Genomic DNA, 25122 nt, shown 5'->3' on the forward strand with positions numbered 1-25122 from the left:
AGGCCAGAAGAGGTCATTGGATCCCCTAGAACTGGTGTTAGTCACCATGTGGGTTCTTGGAAACAAACCCCAGTCCTCTGCAAGATCAATAAATGTTCTTAAGTTCTGAGTTCTCTAGTCCTGATTATTATCAGTTGGGAACTAACTTTAAATATATATATATATATATATATATATATATATATATATATATATATATTTCACATTCTCTCTTTTTCATGATTTTTTGAATGCTCTGGTGTGGGGAACTGAACCAAAGTTTTTTTTGGGGTGGGAGTTTCGAGATAGGGTCTCTCTGTGTAGCCTTGGCTGTCCTGGACTCCCTTTGTAAACGAGGCTGGCCTTGAACTCACAGTGATCCACCTGCCTCTGCCTCCTGAGTACTGGTATTAAAAGCATGAGCTACCATGCCTGGCCTGAGCCAAAGATCTTATTCATGCACATGCTAGGCTACTAAGCTACATCCACAACAGGTAGGTGACTTTTACCTCAGAGTTCCTGTCATGGGGTCATAGCTATATTACCATGCCAGCAAGTCACCTCTTTTAAGATACAAAATTATAAAAACCAGGCAACAGAGGCTGGCGCGGCAGCCCGGCAGCTAAGGGTGCGTGCTGCTCTTGCAGAGGACCTGAATCTGGGGTTCAGCATTCATGTCACGGGGCTCACACCCCTTTCCAACTCCAGGCGTTCTGGAACCCTCTTCTGGCCTCCAGGAAACCTGTACTCACACATACTCCCCCACTCACACACATGCACACAATAAAAATAAAATAAGTCTCTAAAAAATATTTACAAAGCTGTTCATAATAGTGGGCAAGAAGCCCAGACCCACTTGTGCAGCAATGGAAGCTTCGGTCCTGGTCTTACAGATGCCTGCGTGACCTTCAGAAAGTCACTTACTATCCCTGGCACTGATTTCACACTGACTGAATAAAGTGGGCAAATCTGGGTTATCTACAGAACCTTCTGGTCCAGAACATCATGCAATGGTCTTTCTTTACAATGGGCAAGACAGGTTTCTGTCGCAGGCTTTGGGAGCCGGCTGAGTCTGCGTGTGCTGGAGGGTCATTTATACACAAATGGCCTGCCTCTGAATTAGTTCATCTAACCAAACCTGATCTGAAAAAATAAAATACACACCTCGAAAGACTTTCATGCTTTTAAGTGACACACATGCATATCATATAGATTACATAAGCAATTATGTTCACTCAGAAAATAATTTCTCATCTCTCTGTGTAGGCCTGCAAAAGATAAGTTCTGGAGTTTCCTGTTCAAGGTTTCACTATCTGAAAGGGAGTGGGATCAGATGAAAGCCCTGTTCACACATGGAAGATTGCATATTTAAAAGAGATCGCCCAAGAGCCGAGGGAAGGGAAGAGAAGGCCAGCCCACCAGCCAGTAATCATTGCCTTTCCCTCCCATGAAACTCAAAGGTATTTTAAGAGAAACTACAGCGTTGGTGTCTGCACCTGCATGCTCCACTCTTGCCTTTGAGGAGGGTGTGGCTGAACTGGGGCTGGTTCTTTCAGTCAAGGGAAGGGTTAGGGGATTTACCAGTTTGTGAAGATTGTGCACACAGGAGAGGCAAAGCAAGGGCTTCTCCAGCCCGAGCCCCATCTCACTTCTAGTTCCCCACCTCTGTGATTTTTTTTTTTTTTAACTAGACAGGGTAGCCCTAACCAAGTGATTTTTTTTTCTTTGTTTTGGTTTTTCTCATGACAGAGTTTCTCTGTGTAGCCCTTGCTGTCCTGCAACTCAGAGGTCCGCCAGCCTCTGCATCCTGAGTGACAGATGGGACTGCAGGTGTACACCATCACCTCCCAGCTCCAAGGGAATTTTGTTTTGTGTTTCAAGATGAGGGTTTCTCTGTGTAGCTCTGGTTATCCTAGAATTCACTGTGTAGACCAGGCTGGCCTCCAATTCAGCCAAGTGAAATTTTTGTGCCGTTAAAGTATAACACACTGGGCCGGAGGGATGGCTCAGCAGTTAAGTGCTCTTGTGCTTCCAGAGGATTGGAGCTTGGGTTCCCAGCAAGCACACTGGGTGGTTAACAGACACCTGTAACTCCAGCTTCCGGAGCTCTGATGGGTACCTGCTCCATGGCGTAGATACATGTAGACCACATAAATCAAAATAAACCAAGTTACCTATCTATACTTATTTACAGACATAGATCTAGTGTGTTGGGTTGGAGACACTGCTCAGTGGTTCAGAGCACTTTCTGCTCTGAGTACCTGAGTTCAGTTTCCAGCACCCCTTATATCAGGCAATACACAACTGCCTCTCCAGCTCCAGAGACTCTGACATCATCCTCTGGTCCCTCTAGGTACGTGCAAAGGGCGCAAGTGCGCACACGCGCGCGCACACACACACACACACACAATTTATATATATGTGAATATATATACACGTGTGTGTGTGTGTGTGTGTGTGTGTGTGTATCAAGCAAGCCTTTAAAAATCTATCCTGTTCCTATTTCCAGTTAAAAAGCTTTAGGAATCTGATTCTGTCACAGGTGTCAACACATCTGTACAGTACTGGCTACCTGGTAGTGGGGTTCCTAGTGATATTTATTTATTTGTTTGAGACTGGGTTTCTGTGCGTAGCCTTGGATGTTCTGGACTCAATTTATAGACCAGCCTGGCCTCGAACTCACATAGACCCACGTGCCTCTGCCTCCTGAGAGCTGGGATTAAAGACGTGTGCCACCACCGCCCTGCATCTAATGGTTTTTATTATGTCCTGTTTTGCTTAAATAATTACGCAAACATAAACAAACACATATATTACTAGTGTGTCCAGTTAAAACCAAGATTCTAAAAACTAAAAAAACCTTGCCTATCAGCAATTTTAATATGCTTGTTTCCCGTAAACCCTTGACAAACAATGGTATCAGGGACCTGCTACCAAGTCCTCCCCTTAAGTGTCAAGGACCAGAGACAAAGTTTCCACAGAGACTAAAATAGAAAACATTAAGGCTCAGACTCACTCGAGTGGTGGCGTGAAATCACATTGAGTTCAAATTCCTGGGCAAAAAGAGCATTTCTCAGAGATTAGGTAGCAAAGGGGAGAGCTGTGACACATCTATCTCTTATCTGATTAGATTGTCCCAAAGATAAAACGCCATTTAAACAAAACAACAACAACAAAAAGCCTAAGCCGGGCGGTGGTGGCATTCGCCTTTAACCGCAGCACTTGGGAGGCAGAGGCAGGCGGACCGCCGTGAGTTCGAGGCCAGCCTGGTCTACAAAGCAAGTCCAGGACAGTCAAGGCTACACCGGAAAACCCTATCTCGAAAAAAACCAAAAACCAACCAACCAACCAACCAACCAAACAAACAAAAGCCTAGTGGATTGCTTCCTAGGGACTCACTAAATCCTATTATTGCAACGATGTCACCTTTTCACCGGCAGTTGGTGTAAAGGGGCTATGATCAATAAATAAGTCGAGGGATCTAAGACAAGCTAGCAATTTCTACGGCAGTACCACCGACGACAAGCCAATAAATCAATCGCCAGGGTCTATGAGGCAGACACTGCGGGTTCCAGCCTTTGGTCCAGGTCTCTCCCTCCCCAAGCCGGGGAGGCAGACCGGAGGCCCAGGTTGGTCTTGCCCCACCGTGGTTGTCATGGCAAACGCTTCAGCGTCCTCACTGAGGCTTCACCAGAAGACCATCCAGAGGAAGCCAACCGAAGAGTCCCGAAGTGGTCCGGGTCAGGTCCGTCCGTGACCAAAGAGTGGCATTTTCCAGTAAAAACGATCTTAGGAGCGTCAGAGGAGGTATCCGTATACCCTTACAGAACACGTCCGGGACGCCGCCCTTTAACCCGGAAGTGGGTGGGAGAGGAAGCAGCTGGTGATGCTGGAACAAACATGGCTGTCCCCGTACCCCTCGGCGGCTCGGGCTCCTTCTGTCTGCGTCTGCTACCGCTGCTGGCGCTGCTGGAGCTGCTGGTGGACCCCGGCTTAAGCCGCGTCCACCACCTGGCGCTCAAAGTAAGGCCTGGCGGGCTGGGGGCAGGATCGGGGAGTGGAGACGAGGGCGCGACCGCTGCCCCGGGCTGAGCCAACTTCGGCCCTGCGGGGTCTCCCAAGTTCGGCCCTTGAGCTAGGGGTCTGCTCGGCCTTGTCGGGACGGACTCCGCGGTGCGGCTCCTCGGGTAGTCCTGTCCCTGCAGGTTTGAGGTTGTGGGGAAGGGGGCCCAGCCGCGGCCTAAATTCCAGAAGGACCCGGGTGGCCGCTCCTGCGATCCCTGCAGGCTTCTCTGGCCTCCACTTCGCTGGTAACCTCTTCCCCCCCCCTCCCCACCCATTCGCAACTTTAATCCCAGTTTCTCTTGTTCGCGGTCTCCACCCGTCTGTGCCCCTCGATCCGGCGCTTTGAAGTTGTGCGGAATCTCAGCCCGTTTCCCCTGCTTGCTTTTAGGGTGTCCGATTTACTGAGCAAAGCGAGGGCCCCCGAGTGCAGTTCAAATCTCGCTTGAAATGCATGCCTTGGTTGCAAAAAGAAAAATAGAGCAACCCTGAGAATTTAAACTCAGCATTCAAAGGGTAAATTTAAGTAGTGGGCCTTCTCTCTCTCTCTCTCTCTCTCTCTCTCTCTCTCTCTCTCTCTCTCTCTCGAACCACTAATGCTAACCCACAGTCTAAAGTTGCCTAAGGTTTACACTGGATTGTCAGTAGGTTAATATATATTTGGAGAACAGAAGATGACATTATTGTGACTCAGTGCCTTGTACATCTTCCTGATAGTGTCCCAGGAAGTTCGTGGACCTGGACACCTCGGTCAGGCCTGTGGATGTAGAGTTTAAAGAGTCCAGACAAGCCGCAAGGCGGTCATGGTGCGCTTAGTCCCAGCACTTGAAGAGGCAGGGGGCATCTCTGTGAGTTTGAGGCCAGCCTGATCTACAAAGCGAGCTCTAGGACAGCCAAGGGGCTATACAGAGAAACCCTGTCTTGTGGGGAGAGAGGGAAGCGCAGGCAGATTCTAGATTTTGAGACCTGGCCAAAGCCATACAAGCATACTTGCAGTGTCAGCTTTTGTTTGTAGATTCGAATGACCGGGAGAGAAGAGGCTCCTGACCGCAGCACTACAGTCAGTCTTGGGTCCTTTTGAGGATGCGGTGAGAGCTGCAGGAGCTCGCTCTCCCCCAGGGAAATGCCTGTGGAAGACCACACGAAATTTCCTGGCCTTCCTGTGGCTTTGTAATCCTGGTGCCGTTTACCCATGGATTCCAGTTTGCAAGTTAGTCAGCCTGAGGCTAAGGATTCCTGATTTATTTATTTTATTTATTTATTTATTTATTTATTTATTTATTTATTGGTTTGAGACAGGGTCTCTCTGTGTAGCCTTGGCTGTCCTGGACTCACTTTGTAGAGCAGGCTGGCCTTGAACTCACAGAGATCCACCTGCCTCTGCCTCCCGAGCACTGGGACTAAAGGCGTGCGCCACCACCATCCGGCTGCTTTGTGTTTTCATAGTTATCCTTGCTATGGCATGTTTTCTTTCTTTCTTTCTTTTTGGTTTTTCAAGACAGGGTTTCTCTGTATAGCCTTGGCTGTCCTAGACTCACTCTGTAGACCAGGCTGGCCTCGCACTCACAGCGATCTGCCTACCTCTGCCTCCCAAGTGCTGGGATTAAACGGGCATGTTTTTTTTCTAGTGGAGAGATGGACTGTGGCACTTAAAGGTGCCTTTTGCTTAGTTTGTTTGTTTGTTTGGTTGGTTGGTTTTTCAATACAGGGTTTCTCTCTGTGTAGCCTTGGCTATCCTGGTTTTGTAGACCAGGCTGGCCTTGAACTCACGGCAGTGGGCTGCCTCTGCCTCCCTGAGTGCTGGGATTAAAGCCGTGAGCTACCACGCCAGCTCTTTCTGCTTAGTTTTTGGATCTGATCATTGTTGGGCTCAGGGGTGGCCAACTCAGTTGCCATGAGAAGTCATTGTGAAACCTGACACTGTGAACTGTAAAAACCTGTTTTTTCTTGTTTGGTGTGGCTCAGCCCTAACACACACCTTTGACCCGAGAGCTTTCTATAACAGGATTAAATAAAGTTAACCCTAGGTCAAGAGGCAGAACAAGAAAACCAGCTAACAGGGATTAATCAGACAGGAGGGACTTTTGAACTGAAAGGTGTTTAAGATAGTGTGGAAAAGAAGAAAGGGCTTTTAGCTTCTTCCTTATGGGCCGTTGGTTGAGTAGGAAGATCAGCGGGCACTTTCTCTGCCTCTCTGAGCTAGTCGGTTTTCAGCTCAATATCTGGCTCCTGAGTCTTTATTGGTAAAATCAAACAATTGGGATTTTCTTTTTTCTTTTTTAAACAACAGGGCTGTTAGAGATCTGTCTGCCCAAAGGCCAGCAGAGGATCCACTGGACGGTGCTACTCTTTCAGCTGTGTTAATGTGCCCTAGAGACTCTGCGTTTCCCTTCTCTTCCTCCCTACCCTCTTGAAGTCAGGAACTCCTTATATAGCCAGTTCCTGGCTCACATTCACCATTCTCCTGCCTCAGCCTCCTGACGGCTGGGATTATGCACCATCATGCCTGGGGAGGTGGCTTTAGATTTTGTTTTGAAGAGATATTATAGGGCTGGAGAGATGGTTCAGCAGTTATGAGCACGAGCTGCTCCTCCAAAGGACCTGGGTTCGATTCTCAGCATCCACATGGTAAACTCACACGTTTGTAACTCCAGGTCCATGGCATCCAATGCCCTTTTCTGGCCTCTGTGGACACCAGGCTAGCTGGCCCATGGGCATCCAGGGTTCTTTGTGGCAAACACTTTATCCCCGTTGCCATCTCCTCAGCCGTGGTGGTGGTTGTTTTTTTGTTATTACTATTTTATAATTATTTATTTGTTGTGTGGTGTGCTCTGTCAGTGTCTATGTCTACATAGGTGTGTACATGCATTTCTGTCTGAGTATGTGTGTGATCATGCATGCACGTCATAACAAGCATGTGTGATTGGAGGACAGTTTTGGGAGTTGGGTCTTCATGTGGGTCCTTGGATCATCAGGTTTGACAGCAGGCATGCCACCTGCTGAGGCATCCAAATAGTTTTGGTTAGTTTGTTGTTTGTTTTGTTTTTGTTTCTTTGCTTGATTTTGTTTTGTTTTCCTAGGCTTGCCCCTTATTCACTATGTAGCCAAGGATGTCTTTGAACTCTTTTTGGGGAGTGGAGTGGGGTTGGGGTTTTAAGACAAGGTTTCTCTGTGTAACAGCCCTCAATGCCTTGGAACTTAGTTTGTAAACCAGGCTGGCCTCAAATTCACAGAGATCCAACTGCCTCTGCCTCCTGAGTGCTGGGATTAAAGGCATGCGCCACCACGCCCAGCTCTTTACATATTTATATATTTATTTTTATTTTATGTGCATTGGTATAAGAGTGTCAGGTCACCTGGAACTGGAGTTACTGACAGTTGCAAACTGTATGTGGTGGCTGGGAATTGAACCCAGGGCCTTGGAAGAGCAGACAGTGCTCTTAACCACTGAGCTAGCTCTCCAGCCCCTGTCTTTGAACTCTTGACCTTATGCCTCTACCTCCCAATCATAGGATTCCAAGCACAGGCTGCCCCGTTTGTCTATTTATTCTTGGTTGAAAACAGCTCAATGTAGTGGGGTGGAGTGGCCACAGACCTGTGTCTGTTCGTGTGCTCCCATCATCTTTCTGTGGGAGAATGGGGCTGTCCTCTTCCCTCCCCTCCCCCGCCTGTGTACGTTCCCTCCCACTTTGCCTTTCTTAGTAACTAGACCACTGGCTGCTCATTTTCTCAAGCTGGAAATCTGTCATTTTACCATGTTCTGTAGACTACTCGAAATAGCTCCCAGTGCCCTGTCCTCTTGTGTGCCACTACCACAAGTACTACTTCCTGTGGACTATGCATGGACCAGTGCAGTCAGTCTTGTAATTGGTGTCCCAGCATTCTTCTAGTGCATAGAGTTTTAAATTTTATTTATTTATTTATCTTTTTTTTTTTTTTTTTTTTAATTTTCAAGAGGGTTCCTCTGTGTAGCCTTGGTTATCCTGGAACTCAGCCATCGGTCTGCCTCTGCTTCCCAAGGGCTAGGATTAAAGATGTGCACCACCACTACCCGCTAAATTTTATGTATTTATTTAAGTTGCTAGAGTGATTTTCTTAAAAGCTGGATCTTATTGTCTATGATGGTTTGAATAAGAAATGTCAAGCCAGGTGTGGTGGCGCACGCCTTTAATCCCAGCACTCAGGAGGCAGAGGCAGGTGAATCACTGTGTTCGAGGCCAGCCTGGTCAACAAAAGGAGTCCAGGACAGCTGAGAAACCCTGTCTGGAAAAAACCAAAAAACAAAAACAAGAAAAGAAAGAAAAAGAAAAAGAAATGTCCTCCATGGTCTTGGATTTGAATGCTTGGTCCCTAGGTAGTGGTGCTGTCTGGGGAGACTTAGGGGGTGTGGCCTTGGTAGAGGAGGTATATCACCAGCTTTAAGAGTTAAAACGCTCCCACCATTTCTAGTTCACTTTCTTCTGTTTCTTGCTGGAGGTTCAAGATATGCGCCTTAGCTTCCTGCTCCAGTCGCCATGTCTCCACTCGGCCATCATAGACGCTTACCCTTTAGAACCATAAGCCCTAATAAACTTCCGCAAGTTAGGACTAAGAGAGGGAGGGAGAGTGTGTAAGTGGGGGAGGATGGGATCGGGAGGCCACGAGGGAGGGGGCAATAATCGGGATGTAGAGTGAACAAATTGAAAACAAAAAACAGCTGAGGGTAATGACGCATGCCTCTAATCCCAGCACTCAGGAGGCAGAGGCAGGCTGATTGCTGTGAGTTCGAGACCAACCTGGTCTATAAAGAGAGTCCAGGACAGTCAAGGCTACACAGAGAAACTCTGTCTCAAAAAATGAAAAAATAAAACAAAACAAAAGAAGAGAAAGAAAAAAAAAAAACCAAAAAACTTCTGAAAGTTGCCTTGGTCATTGTGTTTCTTCACAGCAACAGAAAAGTAGCTAATCCATCATGTCACTGGGGTGTCAGTAGCCCCCTATAAAAGGAACTTTTATTTGCCCAAAATATTGTCATCTCCCAGGCTTACTGCCACCATCTGTTAACCTAGGCCTAGTCCTGGAAGCTTCTGGCCTCCATACAATCTTATCTAGGCCTGGAATGTTTTCGGCCTCTGAGACTTAGTGCTGAACTCTAGTTCTTTCTGAGCTCTGGCTGGCTGGTTCAGCTCAGCTGTTCTGGCTCCAGCTCCTCTCCTAGCTTGGCCTCTGATTGAATTGCTCTACTTGGTCTCAAACTAACTCTAGCCATCTGTTCTAATCTTCTGGCTCCTTCTCATTCTTTGGCTCCGTCTGTCTTCACCTGTGTCTGGCTTGTTCTCTCCTCAACCTCTCTCTGTAAAACTCTGCCAGGAAAATGCCTCTGAACTCACCTTCTACTGCCTCTCAACTCACTCTCAGCCGAACTGCCTGAGCAGCACCGATTAGAACTCAGAGATCTGCCTGCCTCTGTCTCCTGAGTGCTGGGATTAAGGGCATATACCACCACACCTGACCTAAGCTTTTCTCTACCTGAAACATGCTCTATACCAGGCTGGCCTTGAACTCAGAGACCTGCATGCCTCTGTCTCCTGGATTAAAGGTATACCTGTATCCCAGCCACATCACAGAGACCTAGAAGGTCTTCGCTGGATGCGATCTCTTGCCAGAGCAGCCATGTTCTGAATTAAAATTCCTCTATAGCCCTCTGTTCTCCCTGGGAAGGAAGTTTATGGTCCTGGCAAGCCAGCTTTCTCCCTCCAGAGCTAGTGTCCTTGGGCTTCCTGCATATGTGCGCAGCTGGTGAAGTTTTCCTCAGACCTGTTACTTCCAGTTTAAGAAATGGCATTATGGGAACTGGAGAGATGGCTCAGTGGTTAAGAGCACTGCCTGTTCTTCCAAAGGACCTGGGTTCAATTCCCAGCACCCACATGGCAGCTCACAACTGTCTGTAACTCCAAGATCTGACACTTTCATAGATTAAAACTAAATAAAATATTTTTTTAAAAAAGAAAGAAATGGCATTATGGGCTGGTGAGATGGCTCAGTGGTTAAGAGCACTGCCTGCTCTTCCAAAGGTCCTGAGTTCAATTCTCAGCAACCACATGGTGGTTCACAGCCATCTGTAATGTGATCTGATGCCCTCTTCTGGCTTACAGATGTACATGCAGGCAGAATACTGTATACATTAAAAGAAAAGAAAAGAAAGCCTTTAAAGAAAAAAAAGAAAAGAAAAAAATGGCATTATGCCAGGCATGGTGATGCACGCCTTTAATCCCAGCACTTGGGAGGCAGAGGCAAGCAGATCACTGTGAGTTCGAGGCCAGCCTGGTCTACAAAGCGAGTCTAGGACAGCCAAGGCTACACAGAGAAACCCTGACTCAAAAAACCAAAAAGAAAAAAGAAAAAAAAAAAAAAAAAGAAAAGAAAAGACACGGTTCTTTGCTGGTGGGGCCTCCTGTGTGTCTTCTCCTTAACTCCCAGTGTCTCTGAAGTAGCCAACAAGTATACACAAGGGTGGAGACCTCTTACCTTCCTCAGACTCCTGTCCTGAATGGAGTGCGCTGTGCAGAGGTGGGATGCAGAACAAGGCGCGGGAGAGGCTTAGCACAGTGACTTTGGGCTGCCTACCTATGCCTTACACAGAAATATTTTCTACATACATTAATGTTTTGGAATGAAATTTCCATGAGTATTCTATAACTTTGGATTTAAGGATTGTTTAAATGTAACTAATTTTTGCAGGTGTGCATGCCTGATGCATGTGTAAAGGCCAGACTAGGGTGTTGAGTGTCCTCGTCCATCGCTATCGCCTACTCCAGGGTTTTTCTCAACCTGGATTTTATGTCCTTAAGGCTGGAAACCAGCAACCCTAGGAGTCCTCATGTCTCCTCAGAGCGGGGGTTACAGATGTCTTGGGGATGCATAGCTTGCTATGTGGGTGATGGGATCTGAACACCAGCCCGTGTGATTGCAGAGTAAGCTCTCTTCACTGTTGAAACATCTCTTTTCAGCCCCAAGAAGAATTAAAAAAACAAATGCATGCACACATACGTATGTGTGTATAAATTTTTTTGTTGTTGTTGTTTTTGGTTTTTCAAGACTGGGTTTTGAGACTCTGTCTCAAAAACCAAACAAAACCCATACTCTAAACCAGGTGTGTAGTGTACCTCTATACTGCATCCCAGGACTCAAGAGACAGGCAGGAAAATGGCGAGTGTGACGCCAGCCTGGGCCACTCTCTTCCTGAAACTTGCTCCGGTGAGAGTAGGATTGGTCAGAAAACCCTTTAATAGCAGACCTTAAACACATGCGGAATGATTAATTTTACTCTTCTTTTTTCCCATCTAAATTGGGCAGAGTTGGGCGTGTGGTCTGTGATGTGACCTGCCCAGTGTGGGTTCTCCATTGTTCAGCTGCTTTCAGCATCTCAGGGAGTGCCGTGATGCTCTCGGGCACTCTGGTCCTCGGCCAGTTTGCCTGCATGTGGAGTTCAGTGGGGAGTCAGAGAAGACTCACCTACCTAGTGATAGTTACCGTTGACTGTGCTTATACAGTTTCATACTGCAAACACTAGTGACACTGGATGCAAGTTTCTCTGTCCCTCTCTCTCCATCCCCCTCCCCTGTTTTTTTGTTTATTTTTTTCAAGACAGGATTTCTCTGTATAGCCTTGGCTGTCCTGGACTTGCTTTGTAGTCCAGGATAGCCTTGAACTCACAGCCTGCCTCTGCCTCCTGGGTGCTGGGATTAAAGGCGTGCGCCACTGTGCTCAGCTATACATACATTTTTTTATACTATCAGGAGGGCTGGGGAAGAGGCTCAGATGGTAATGTGTTTGACTTATAAGTTTGGGGATCTGAATTCAGTCTCTAGCATGCATGTAAGAATGCCAGGCATGGTGGAGTGCATTGTCATCTCAGTGGGGAAGCAGAGACAGGAGTACCCCAGGGACTCAGTCAGTCAGTCAGTCAGTCAGTCAGTCAGTCTAGTCTAGTCTGTGAATCCAGGCAGTGAGAGTCTGTATCTCAAAGAAGGTAGAGCTGTTGGTGAGGATAGAGCTTGAGGTTGTCCTCTGGTCCTGCTGTATGCAAACACACATACAAGCATGCAAATTAAATAACTATTTCCAATAAAGATTGACAAGTTTTCTTCAGAATTAAAAAACAAAAACCCAAATATGATAACCTGTACCACACAATTAAAAAAAAATTAAAAGACCAGATGAGAGACCTGTGGCATAAGGTCAAAGATGAGCTCTCAGGCTGGTGAGAGGGCTGAGCAGGAACCACACTTGGAACAAGCCTGAGTTCAATCCCTGGGGCCCTTTAAAGGTAGAAGGAGTTGACAGAGCTGTCTTCTGACCTCTGTACCACACCCATGTTCCCAGCATGCATAAGGGATGTTTCACAACTCCAGCTCCAGGGCATTTGACATTCTCTTCTGCCTCCAAGGGCACCTTCATGGGTATATATGCGCCAGATCCACAGACAGACAGACACAGTCAGGAATAAAAATAACTCTTCAAACACCAGTTCAGGAAAGACCTAATATGAATAAGCACACAATACATAAACAAAGAGATCTCATGAAAGAGAAACAGCTAGTTAAAAGACACGGAACACAAGCTTTCAGAAAATGGAAACTGAGTCACCAGCAGCTTGATTTTCCCTGAGATTGGGAACCAGGAGGTCTGGCATCCTGGTTGGTGAGGATGTAAGGGGCAGGGCTCTCCTGGACTTTGGAGATTAGAGTTGCAGTTTCTAGAAAGCCCTGAGTTTCACAGCTAGATTCACATAGCCTAGCAGCCAGCGCATGTATGAGAAGAGGCCCAGGCCCAGGCCAGACATGTGGTGACAGTAGAGCCTTAGAAATGGCTGCATGCCCATGTATGTGGAGTGTGTGTGTGTGTGTGTGTGTGTGTGTGTGTGTGTGTGTGTGTGTGTAGGTGGGTGGGTGGGTGGTGGTGGTAATGTTTGGGCAGATGGACTAGAAGCAACAACAGGAAAATATAGCCACATAGAGTCCACGAAGGAAACACTGTTGCTGAAAATGGAGTCATTATTGATGTATCCAGATTTTAAAACTGACACTATGTGATAGTTATGGGTCTTCATGGAGGTCCTTCCTTCTTTTCTTCCTTCCAACCATCCTTCTAGGCTTTGCCACTTTGTCAAGGCTAGTTTGTTTTTTGTTTGTTTGTTGCCCAGGCTAGTTGTAACTTGCCACCCTCTGACATAGCCTGACACTTAGCTGCAATTGTAGGCAGTTGTCACCAAGCCTTGCCAGGACTAGGGTTTTTGTTTTGAGACAGGGTCTCATTCATCTCAAGCTAGCCTCAAACTTGTTAAATAGCTGAGAATTGCCTTGAACTTGTGATCCTCCTGCCTCTATGTCCCCAGAGATTGTTTTTAGATATGTACCACAGTTGGTTTATTCAGTCCTGGGGACCAAAACATGGCCTCATCGTGCATGCAAGTACTCTGACAAGTGAGCTACACCCTGGGCTCTAGAGACTCTTTTTTTTTTCCCCCGAGACAGGGTTTCTCTGTGTAGCCTTGGCTGTCCTGGACTCGCTTTGTAGACCAGGCTGGCCTCGAACTCACAGCGATCCGCCTGCCTCTGCCTCCCGAATGCTGGGATTAAAGGCGTGCGCCACCACACAGGGTCACATTCTATAGCTCAGAGTAGCTTGGTAGTCATCTAGTTGAGGCTGGCTTTGAACTCATGGCAATCCTTTTGCCTCAAGCTTTCAGAGCAGTAGACTATTGAGATGCGCCACCGTTCCTTGCTTGGAGATACAAGTTAAAAACTGAAAAAGGATCCAGTCATTTCGTGAGTGAGGTTAGGGATGATAGAAAGACAACAGAGTTCCAGAGAGATGCAGAGGACTTATTTTGTCCTAATGCTTTTTCCTTTTCTCTTTTCCCTCACTGTGATCTGGAGCAACTGGAATGCAGGCATCTGATGCTTCGACTTGTGTGGAGTTGAACTTGTTAGTCCTTTACTGGGTCAGCCTGCATGGACTGAGTGTTCTGTTGCCCACGTGCTTACCAGCACAGCACATGCGCAGCCTGGCTCCTGCCAACTGCTAGTAAAACGGTGACATCTCATTTAAATCAACTGTTGGTGAGGTTCAGAATGTCAGCATGTTTGTTAGCTTTCTGTTGTCTCCTCACCACCAGATTCTCCTAGCTTTTTTTCCTTTTTTTTAAAAAAAAATTATTTTTCTTTTTTTTACATAGACATTTATATTATTACATATATGTATTACACCTACATACAATAAACTCCCTACAGCAAGAAGAACCACGAAACAACCAGGAATTATATAAATGTTACATTCATAGTGTGTTAGCTATTTGTATTTGGTAACTTTGAAGAAAACATCTTTCCTATCTTGGCGAGTCTAAAATTCTGAATGTAAATCAATATCTATCATATCTCATCTCTATCAACTTAAAACATCTATCTAGACCTAACAACATCTTAACTCTTTTTTTTTTTTTTTTTTTTGGTTTTTCGAGACAGGGTTTCTCTGTGTAGCCTTGGCAGTCCTGGACTCACTTTGTAGTCCAGGCTGGCCTCGAACTCACAGCGATCCGCCTGCCTCTGCCTCCCAAGTGCTGGGATTAAAGGTGTGCGCCACCACACCTGGCTAACATCTTAACTCTTAAACAACTAAGTTTAATTGTAAACTAAACTGTCTGGTCTTCAACTCCATCAGAGACTAGAGAAGGAATAAAGTTAATTACCAGAGTAGACAGGAAGTGTAGGTTAGCAGCCTCCAAAATGAGAAAGTGACAGACACACTTTGCTGCCTGAACGGTCACCCAAAACTCTCTCTAATGTTGGAGCATCATCTCCAGCCTTCTGGCCCAGTGTATCTGACAGACATATTTGTGAGGCAGGAACTATTGAGTATTGAGGACTTGCTTACCCTGTCTTGGCAGAGTTTGGCTGTTGACTCTGCCTGTATCCAAGCTTGCCCATTTTTAGGCAGAATTTTGTTTGTGGCCAAAAAGGGGACATTTTGTCCAGTGGTTGGTTTGTCACATTGAAGCCCCCTCCATAAGGAGGTTCATTGATGGTCATCATCTTCTTTGAGGCAGGCTGGGTGTTGCCAGGAGCTAACCTGTCTCATTGTCAATGAATCTTTAAAAATAATAAAACCATCTTTAAATGCTATATTCTGTAGGTCTCTGAGGTTTTGGAAGACCTACTCTAGCTATTTTACCTTATCTTTCTATAGAATCATATCTATCTGTTAAACCTAGGATGTATGTTCTTGTGATAAAACTAGACTAGTAATTGACATGACCGTGATTTGATCAACTGACAATTAACTTGTATTAATTATCCTAAGCTGCTTGCTGTAGCCCTTTTTAAATTTTTTTGTTTTTTGAGACAGGGTTTCTCTGTGTATCCTTGGCTGTCCTAGACGTGCTTTGTAGACCAGGCTGGCCTCTGTCTCCTGAGTGCTGAGATAAAGGTGTGTACCACTACCGCCTGGTGCTGTAGCACTTTCAAAGCACTGGAAGTAAACCTTGTATTATAACTGAGTTGTCTGGGTACAGTACTTAATATTAGAGTAGAAATATATATAATGTGTGTGAAGAATAATCTTAAATTTGAATTCTATACCAATGTACCAAAATTAAACTTATTTTACACCAATATACCAAATTCTATGCCAGTAAATTAAAAATAACCTTGTGAGTAACAATTAACACATTAAGTTGAGGAGTAGATTCCATAATTGAGTTTTTGTCCTATCATCCCTATATATTTCTATATTCCCCATTTATTTATTTATTTATTTCTAGTTTTTCAAGACAGGGTTCCTCTGTGCAATCTTGGCTGTCTTGGACTCGCCTTACAGGCTGGCCTCAAACTCATAAGTGATCTGCCTGCCTCTGCCTCCCAAGTGCTGGGATTATAGGCGTGCACCACCTTCTTTCTTTTCAACCTATCTCCACACCTAAGAAAGAAAGATAAAGGAAAAGAGAGACATCCCTGAGTCCAACTTTGTTTTCTCTCTAAATAAGACGAATAGTAACTTATATCCAATCCCCAATGAAAAGATATATCTATAGCCCAAGAAGCAATAAAAAAAAGCTATCCAACCCCACTTAAGGGAAATGGGGCTTCATGCTCTTAAGGTTTCTTCCAGCTGATTTGGGACGAATAATAAAATTGGGGCCCAAATAAAATTGGGAAGAATGGTTAAACTAGGAATAGCATTTGTGGTCCAGATTCTAAATGTTGAGAAATTCCAGGCTTGATTATAAAGTCCTGTGTGGGACAGTCTGAAATGCTGGACCTATTGGGATTGGAAGCTCTCTTCGCAGCTGTCCTGTTCTGATGAGGCACAGCACCTGAAGCACTTGGTGCTGGAACATGAAGGACACAGGATGTCAGTGTCCAGCAATGCTGGGTGGAATGAACTGTCAGGTCTGATCCAGTGTCAGTGTCCAATTTTTTTGGTTCTGAAAACATATAATTTCTCACAAGCATTAATTTCTTTTGTCTTTTTTAAACTTTTAGGTTTATTTTATTTTATTTCTGTAAGCCTGAGTTTTTAAGGCAACTTAACTTTAGTAAGAATTCACCTTCTGAGCCGGGTATGGTGGCACACACCTTTTTTTCTTTTCTTTCTTTCTTTTTTTATTTTTATTATTATTTTTATTTTTTGAGACAGGGTTTCTCTGTGGAGCTTTGGCTGTCCTGAACTCACTTTGTAGACCAGGCTGGCCTCGAACTCACAGAAATCCACACACTTTTAATCCCAGCACTTGGCAGATCTCTGTGATACAGAGATCTCTGTTATATATAGCCAGGGCTATTACACAGAGAAACCCTGTCTCAGGGGAAAAATTCATCTCTCTTCTTGCTCTCTAATACAAACTACATAAACTACATTAAAATTTTGTTTTGAAACAAGATCTTACCATATAACATATACCTCTGGTTAATCTGGAACTCACTGTGTAGCCTAGGTTGGCCTGGAACTCATAGAGACCCATCTGCCTTTGCCTCCCCAGTGCTGGGATTAAAGAATAAAAACAACCGTTTGTGAGATAAGGTCTGTATAGCCCCGGCTGGCCCTCACCCTGTTATCCTTTTGCCTCAGCCTTCCTAGTGCTGGGATTACAGGTGTGTTTTGCCACATCTGGCTTTAATGATTTATTTTGTTCTTTTTACATTTTTATTTACCCAATGCGGGGTGGGCTTTCTCGTGCTTTGTGAGTATGTAGGCATTGGAGCGCCACTTGTGGGAGCTGGTTCTCTCCTTTCACCCTGTGGGTACCAGAAACTGAACTCGGGTTGTCAGGCTTGGCAGGCAACACTGAGCCGTCTCGTAGGCCCTGATGTGTTTGAGGCAAGGTCTCTATGTAGCCTCGGCTGGCCTGTGACCTCAAACTTAGAGACTCATCTGCCCCTGCCTCTCCAGAGCTGGGACTAAAGGCGTCTCCACCACACCTGGCTTCTAAAATACAGTTCGGGTTAACAAAATACGTAGATTGTTGAAAGTAAGAGCAAGCATTCAGACCGCCTGACATACTCCAGCATGAAGGCTGCGTTGTCTCTGATGAGGGTGTCTAGACTCAGTGTGGTGCTGAACACACGCGGTCCCAGCACTGCATTGGCAAGACGGAAGGAGGAGGAATTTGAGTAGAAAGTCAGTCTGGGCCTCTCAGGGAGACCCTGTGTCAAAGACAAACAAAAACAAACAATGGTACATTAATCAACAGCTGTTTCATCGTTAAGCTGAGGCTTGCCCATTGTTTGGATTGTTGGCAGAGTGCCTGTAACGATCCAGGCACGACCTGCACACTCTTAATTCTGGCCTTGTTTGGGTTTCTACCTGCAGTGATGCCGGCCATTCATCAATTCACGCAGGCTCCAGCCTAGCATCTCACTCACACACTCCAGGCAACACTTCTCCCTCTGAGCTGCATCCTCGTGTCCCTGTGACCTTGACTTTTCATAGCTGAATGACCTTGTTGAGTTAACCTGATATGCAGCTTACTATGATTAAGAGTATACAATACTGTTGGCTTTTTCTCACGACCCGCATTGGAGATACACATTAAGATACGTGTAGATGAAATGGTGTGTGTGTGTGTGTGTGTGTGTGTGTGTGTGTGTGTGTGTGTGTGTGTGTGTGTGTGTACACACAGACCTGAGCTCTGTGTAATGCAGACTAGTTCAAATTGCTTGGGAAAGGCATGCACTGAGTAAGAGGCCAGGTGCGGAGTTCCCACCTGGGCTGGGGCACCGGTTCTGCCTCTCCTGTGAGCTGAGCAAGCTTCACCTGTCTGGGCACGTTTCTTGTCAGTGGCCTGAGCAGCTGAGCACCTGCCTTGTAAAGTTGTAGGGAGCAGCATGGTATTGCCCAGAGCTCTTCAGGGCCGCTGGATCCAGTTTAAGGGAGATGGCCAGTGGCTGGTGATGGCGTCCTCTCTGTTGCTGGTGGCTGGAAGGGTCAGCCTTGGGATGCTTCGCTGGATGCTCTCTTCCTGCCTCCTCTCCCTTTACTGTGGAGTAGTCAGGGAGAACAGCAGGGAGGGAGGGCAGGACTGCTGAGCTCCCACCTGAGCGCTCAAACCCCTGAACTCCTGATCCTCCTGCTCTGCCTCCCATGTGGGGCTGCGGGTGTGTGTTGCCATGTCAGCTGCCTGCTGCCTGAAAAGTACACAAGACCCAGTTCTTTTTTTTTTTTTTTGTTTTTTGTTTTTTGAGACAGGGTCTCTCTGTGTAGCCTTGGCTGTCCTGGACTCACTTTGTAGACCAGGCTGGCCTCGAACTCACAGCGATCCGCCTGCCTCTGCCTCCCGAGTGCTGGGATTAAAGGCGTGCGCCACCACGCCCGGCTAAGACCCAGTTCTTATGGAGCCTCTAGGAGTCTGTCTGTCTGTCTGTCTGTCTGTCTGTCTTTCTTTCTAGACCAGGTCTCACTGTGTAGCCCTAAGCTGTTCTGGAACTCACGTTTTAGACAAGGCTGGCCTTTGAACTCACAGAGATGCAGTGGCCTCTGCCTCCCTTGTGCAGGGGGCATTAAAGGCATAGGCCACTGTGTCTGCTGTGAGCTTCCTACAGGATGGATGAGTAGAAGAAGCATACTCTTAAAATTTAAATCTGGGGCCAGTGGGCTGTCCCAGCAGGTGAGGCCATTTGCCATCAAGCCTGGTGACCTGAGTTCAGCCCCTGGGCGCCACATGTTGAAAGGAGAGTCTGGACTCCACAAGCTGTCTTCTGACTTTCTCTTCATACTGTGACATGTGCATATACACACAAGTAAGTAAGCAAAATGCAAGTTCCATACGTGATAGAAATGCACAACTTAATTTATTTCCACAATACAAACATAGTATAGCCAGCAGGACAGAATTATTGGTACTTTCAGAATTTTCTGAAGCTTTCCTTTCCCTCAAGTGCCTGGAAAGTCATTTTCTCTGGGGAACAGACCCTCCTGACCATCCCCTCCAGCTGCCTCGTGTGTGTTTTGTGACTGGGCTTGCTTTGCTGGGGTCCTGAGCAACTGTGGTGTGAGTAGGGCTGGGGGGGGGGGCTCCCTCCTCTCTGCAGTCCTGCCCAGAGGACTGAATGTCAGACTAGTCTCTGTCCTGTGCACCTGCCATGGTAGTGGGCATGCTGTCCTATGGAGAACAGGGAAGGGAGTCACTCAGGGCACTTTCTGAAGGCCTTAGTTGCACCCAGAAGGGCCAGGAGCCTTCCTGCTTCCTGTTTTGTCCTTAGCAATCCTCACAGTCCTGCAGAAGATCACCTCCCTGTGGGAGTGTGAGTTCGCCTGTCTCCCTGGGAAGTGAAAGGCAGCACACATGCTTTAAATGCCTGATTGAGCTCTGGCACTAAGGGAAACTCCCCGAGGACCAAAAAAGGGAAGAGAGAGTTGAACCCATTGAGTAGTAGAAGGGGGCAGGGAAGGAAGCCAGCGCCATTGCAGGAATTCGGAGAAAGCGAGCTTGGATTAGACCACTGCTGAGGGCCAGTGCTCCAACCCAAAGCCAGCCAAGAAATAAATCCTTCTGGTGGCAGCATTCCAGTGCCAATCTGAGCCATGTTGCTGTGGCTTATATTGATCCTTCAGAGGGTCCCATTGACAGCCTCTGATACCTGGAAACTTCCAGCTGTAGAGCAGGGTCCCCTCAACAGCCTCTGCTATGAGGGTCATGCCAGCTGTAGGGGTAAAGAGCCACCTGTCACAGACAGTCCATGTAATTCCAGTTACGTCACATGCTATGAAGTGCCCCCTGACAGACAGTGTTAGAGGCTTTGCTGATGTCCCGTCCTGGTTCTGGAATGTGTGGTCCTGCTTGAGATTGGGACATGGAGGCGGGCAGGGGTGGCAGCCATATATACTCCTGTGGGCTGTGGTTTTGCAGAGCCCGGTAGAGTCTGTCTCCACTTTCCTTGTTCCTGGAAGTGCCTCAGCATTAGCTTCTGCCCTGAAGGCCTGTCACAGTCTGTATCATTAAGGCTCAGATGAACATCCTTTAAAATTTGAGTTACAGTTTAGAAACGTCTGGGAGGAGCTGAGGTCAGTGGTGCATTCATACTTAATTCACCACTCCCTCCCTCCCCCCTCCAGAGTAACTTTAATTTTTAAAATTATTCTCTTTTTATTTTTATTTTTTTGAGACAGGGTTTCTCTTCTCTGTGTAGCCATGGCTGTCCTAAACTCACTTTGTAGACCAGGCTAGCCTCAAACTCACAGTGATCTGCCTCTGCCTCCTTAGTGCTGGGGTTAAAGGTGTGCGCCACTACCGCCCGGCTTTAAATTATTCTTAATTACGTATAGATGTATGTGTCTATACCTATTATGTATGGGTGTGTGCACATGGATGCAGGTGCTCACAGAGGCCAGAAGCAAAGGATCCCGTAGTTACAGGTGGTTATGAGCCTCCTGAGTGTCCTCCTCCTCCTCCTTCTTCTTCCTTCTTCTTTTTTCCTTCTTCTTCCTCTTCCTTCTTCTTCTCTTCCTCCTCTTCCTCCTCCTCCTCCTTCTTCCTCATTATGTATCCCTGTCATGTTAGAAACTGTGTAGACCAGGCTGTCCTTGAACTCACCTCCTGCTTCTGCCTCCTGAGTGGTGGGATTAAAGGTGTGTGCCATGGATCTTGGCCTCCTCTGTCAGGTTTTGAGTGCCTACCAGATGCCAGGTGCTGTTCTTTCAGGAAGAGCGCAGGGGTGATTAACCCATGGTTCATTCTGCTGTGGAAGTCACATGTCATGTTGATTCTGACCACTTGGCCCCCAGAGCCCATACAAGTGTGCTGAAATGAGTGAGTTCACACTTGGCTTCTGCAAAGCTTTGACGTCTGTGGGATTTCTGGAGAGACCAGTTCAGCATTTGAAGGGTACTCTGTGACAGCTGTGTCTGTCCCACACCTATGGGTATGAAGCTGGACACCATAGTTTTCGAATAGGCTGACTAATGAGAAATCATCCCAATCTCTGTAGGACGATGTGAGGCATAAGGTCCACCTGAACACCTTTGGGTTCTTCAAGGATGGATACATGGTGGTCAACGTCAGCAGCCTCTCTGTGAATGAGCCCGAGGGAGCCATGGACAAGGATGAGGCAAGTGTCTTCCCATGGATCAGGGGTAACTCTTTCAGCCCTTCCTTTCTTGCCACCCTGTGTGGTAACACCAAACTGTGATACAGGAATCAGCTTTACCTCTGTACTTCCTGTGGTCAGTGCAGTGTTGGGGTGGGACCCAGGCAACATGGTTGGCAAATGCTATACCACTGAGCCATACCTTAAGTTGCAATGTTTTAAAATTACTTCTTCTTTTTTTTTTTTTTTCTTTTTTGGTTTTTCGAGACTTCTCTGTGTTATCTTGGCTGTCCTGGACTAGCTTTGTAGACCAGGCTGGTCTTGAACTCACAACGATCCACCCGCCTCTGCCTCCCAAGTGCTGGGATTATAGGCCTGCACCACCACACCTGGCTTAAAAGTATTTCTTTATAGATCTATGTATATGAGTGATTTGTTTGCATGTACACCTGCACACCAGAAGAAGGAATTGTATTCCATTATAGATGGTTGTTTTGAGCCATCATGTTGCTACTGGGAATTGAACTCAGGACCTCTGGAAGAGTGTAGCAGCCAGCACTCTTGACTGCTGAGCCATCTCTCCAGCCTTGCAACTCTTTTATTTATTTATGTATGTATTTATTCTTATTGCATTGGTGTTTTCCCTGCATGTATGTCTGTGTGAGGGTTTCAGATCTTGGAGTTACAGACAGCTGTGAGCTGCCACGTGGGTGCTGGGAACTGAACCCGGGTCCCCTTAACAAGCAGTCATGCTCTTAACCACTGAGCCATGTCTCCAGCCCCAGGCCCTTCTTCTTGAATAAATGTCTAAGTAGTGATTTTACCTGAGCAGCTCTTTCCTTCTTCCAAGAGAGCACTTAAGAAAATGCAAAGCCAGGCCTAAGGAACTGTGATTCCTGTGTTTGTTATTATTTGATGTGCTTGCTCTTTGGGTGAGAAAGCCGTGGACAGCGTGAGGGACTTAGTGTTTCCTTTCTTCACTGCCCTCAGATCGGATTCAGTCTAGATCGGACCAAGAATGATGGCTTTGCTTCTTACCTGGTAAGTTGCTTTTTTTTTTTTTTAAATTGTGTGTATTGGTATTTTGACTGCACGCATGCCCCTGTACCACATACTTGCCTGGTGCCTTCAGAGTTCAGGACCGTTGGCTCCCTGGAACTGAGTTAGACAGCTGTGGCCATATGGGAGCTGAGAAGCAGACTCAGGGCCTCTGCAAGAGCTTGCCAAGGACTCTTCATCACCCAGTCATCTTTCTAGTCCCCCTCCCCCCTTTTTTAAGGGACAGTAGGGGTTGTCAGGGTTGCATTCTGTAGCCCAGGGTGACCTCAATCTTGAAGCAGTCCTCCTGCCTCAGTCTCCCAAATACTAGGATTATAGGCATGAGCAGGCACACTTTGCATCCCAGACTAGCCTGGAGCACACTGTAAAACGCAGGCTGGCCTTGAGTTTCTGGAGCCCCTACCTCTCTCTTACAGGTGCTAGGATTGCAAGTGCCTGGCAAGTTTAATGTCACAGCCTGACTGGTGTCCTCACTGGAGCTCAGGGTACTCTCTGGCCCACAGTGCCTACCTATTCTGGAGGCAGGAGCCACTGTAATGTGTAGGTTCTAGTGTTGTTGGAAAGAGCAGGACTTGCTCATCTGCCTTGTTGCCACAGCGAGTTCAGCGATGCACATTTGCTCTTCCTTTGGCAGGATGAAGATGTGAACTACTGTATTTTTAAAAAAAAGCCTGTATCTTCCGTTACTCTTCTGATCTTAGACATCTCCGGAAGTGCGTAAGTATCCCCTCTGCTCACCCTCAGTGTAGTGAGGGTGCTCATCTGCCACGTACCAGTCCTGTGCTGTGTGCTGAGTGCTGGCCATGAGGTCCATGCTGAGAGAGACAGGAGGAAGTCTGACAAAGTGCAAGCCAAGTGATGCAGCCATGTAGAGGAAAGGAAGAGGGGGGGGGGGGTCGCACAGCAGGGCAGGGAAGGACGGTTCCAGGTCAGGCTTAGGCAGGCAGCTGACTGGTGAGTCAGCTTTTCCAGAGGGGTGAGAGCAGGAAGGGTGTCCACATCCGCAGGAGACAGGGCACTCTGTGGAACAGCATGGTGCTAGCACTGCATCAGCACCCGAGTTTGCCTCTGAGGAGCACACTAGAGGAAGCAGGTAAGAAACCGGACTGGATCCAGGCAGCAGCTTCTGCCACTCAGGCTGTGTAACTCAGGGCTCACTGCCCTCTCCTACCTCACGGTAGTGGTGTTTCTTCTGTGAGCTTGTCCTTGAGGGACTGCCACAACAGAGCGTGGCTGAAGGCCTTCTGTCCTTCTGCACTTCAAAAAAAAAAAAAAGTGGTTGATGAGGATTCTGACAACTCAGTCTTTTTAACTTAGATGAATTAGGGGAGCTGGTGTTTTGAAGTTAGGTACATTTCCATCTGGCCGTCGCCTGGGTTTCGTGTCTCTGTGTGTGTTGGGGGATGGGGCAGCAGGAGCTGATATTGCATATTATCCTCAGTCACACCCCACCCTGCCGCCACCCCTGAGTCAGGAGCTCCATCTGGGGGCCAGGCTGGCCTTCAGCTAGACATCCACCTGCCTCTGCCTCCTGAGTGCTGGGATTAAAGGTGTGCACGCCTTTAATTAATTCACTGGTCCCATCACTCAGGAGGCAGAGGCAGGCTGTGTTCTAGGACAACCAGGGCTACACAGAGAAACCCTGCCTCAAAAAACCACAAGAAAGAAAAAGGTATACACCGCCATGCCCAGCGCTCTACCTTGTTTTCTTGATGAAGACTCTCTCACTGAGCCTGAATCTTTGCTGATTTACCTGGACTAGCTGGCCAACAAGCTTGAGGAGTCCTCCTGTCTCCACCCCCCAGCACTAGCATTGCAAGCCGACATCACCTGCCTCACTTTTACACATGGGTTCTGAGGATCAAGTTCATGTCCTCATAATTTGGAGGAAGTACCTCCATGGCCCAGCCACCCCAACTTGTATGTAACCTCTCTCTCTCTTTCTTACACTTAATTACTTATTCATGCTGGTCAGAGCATGTGGCAGTCAGAGAGCAGTTTGTGGGAGGCCTCCACTGTGTAGGCGTCGGGGATTGGAAGTCAGGCTGTCAGGCTAAGCCACCAGTGCTTGTCCTGATGAGCTAGCTCTCTGGTCCTGTGCATAATTGCTGAGGGAGCCTTCAAAGGGCTGCAAGTGAAGAACACGGTGTGCAGATTGTTTTCAGACAGATGAAGCATCGGGTCCACAAGCAGGTGGTGAACATCCCGTCCTTCACTGTCCGCTGGACTCACAGAAGCACACTGACTCCTCCCTCCGTTCTCCTTATGGTAGTGGCCGCCCAGGCCGAGTGAAGAGGAAGAATGCCAAGAAAGGCCAGGGCGGTGCTGGAGCAGGTGGCGATGAGGAAGAGGAGTCAGTTAATACCTTCCTGGACTGGAGGACTGTCTAGTTTTCCAGTTGACTAGTAAAACAATTTACACTTGAGATGGGGGGGAAGAGGAGGAAGAGGAGGAAGAAGAG

At 47.1% G+C, this 25122-nt stretch overlaps 1 protein-coding gene across 1 annotated transcript in view; it reads left to right on the top strand.

Annotated features, from left to right (window-relative positions):
* Positions 1 to 3824: 3824 nt before the first annotated feature.
* GPR107 (G protein-coupled receptor 107) overlaps positions 3825 to 25122 on the top strand; it is a 62614-nt gene continuing 41316 nt past the window's right edge. The window contains exons 1-4 of the mRNA XM_084799962.1: positions 3825 to 4002; positions 21504 to 21623; positions 22593 to 22643; positions 23296 to 23378. Of these exons, the coding sequence (XP_084656088.1) occupies positions 3880 to 4002; positions 21504 to 21623; positions 22593 to 22643; positions 23296 to 23378 (377 nt within the window). The 5' untranslated portion in view covers positions 3825 to 3879. The remainder of the gene's footprint in view (positions 4003 to 21503; positions 21624 to 22592; positions 22644 to 23295; positions 23379 to 25122) is intronic.

The sequence above is a fragment of the Acomys minous genome (assembly GCF_964271855.1).
Source record: "Acomys minous genome assembly, chromosome: 10".
In the NCBI taxonomy this organism is placed as follows: domain Eukaryota; kingdom Metazoa; phylum Chordata; class Mammalia; order Rodentia; family Muridae; genus Acomys; species Acomys minous.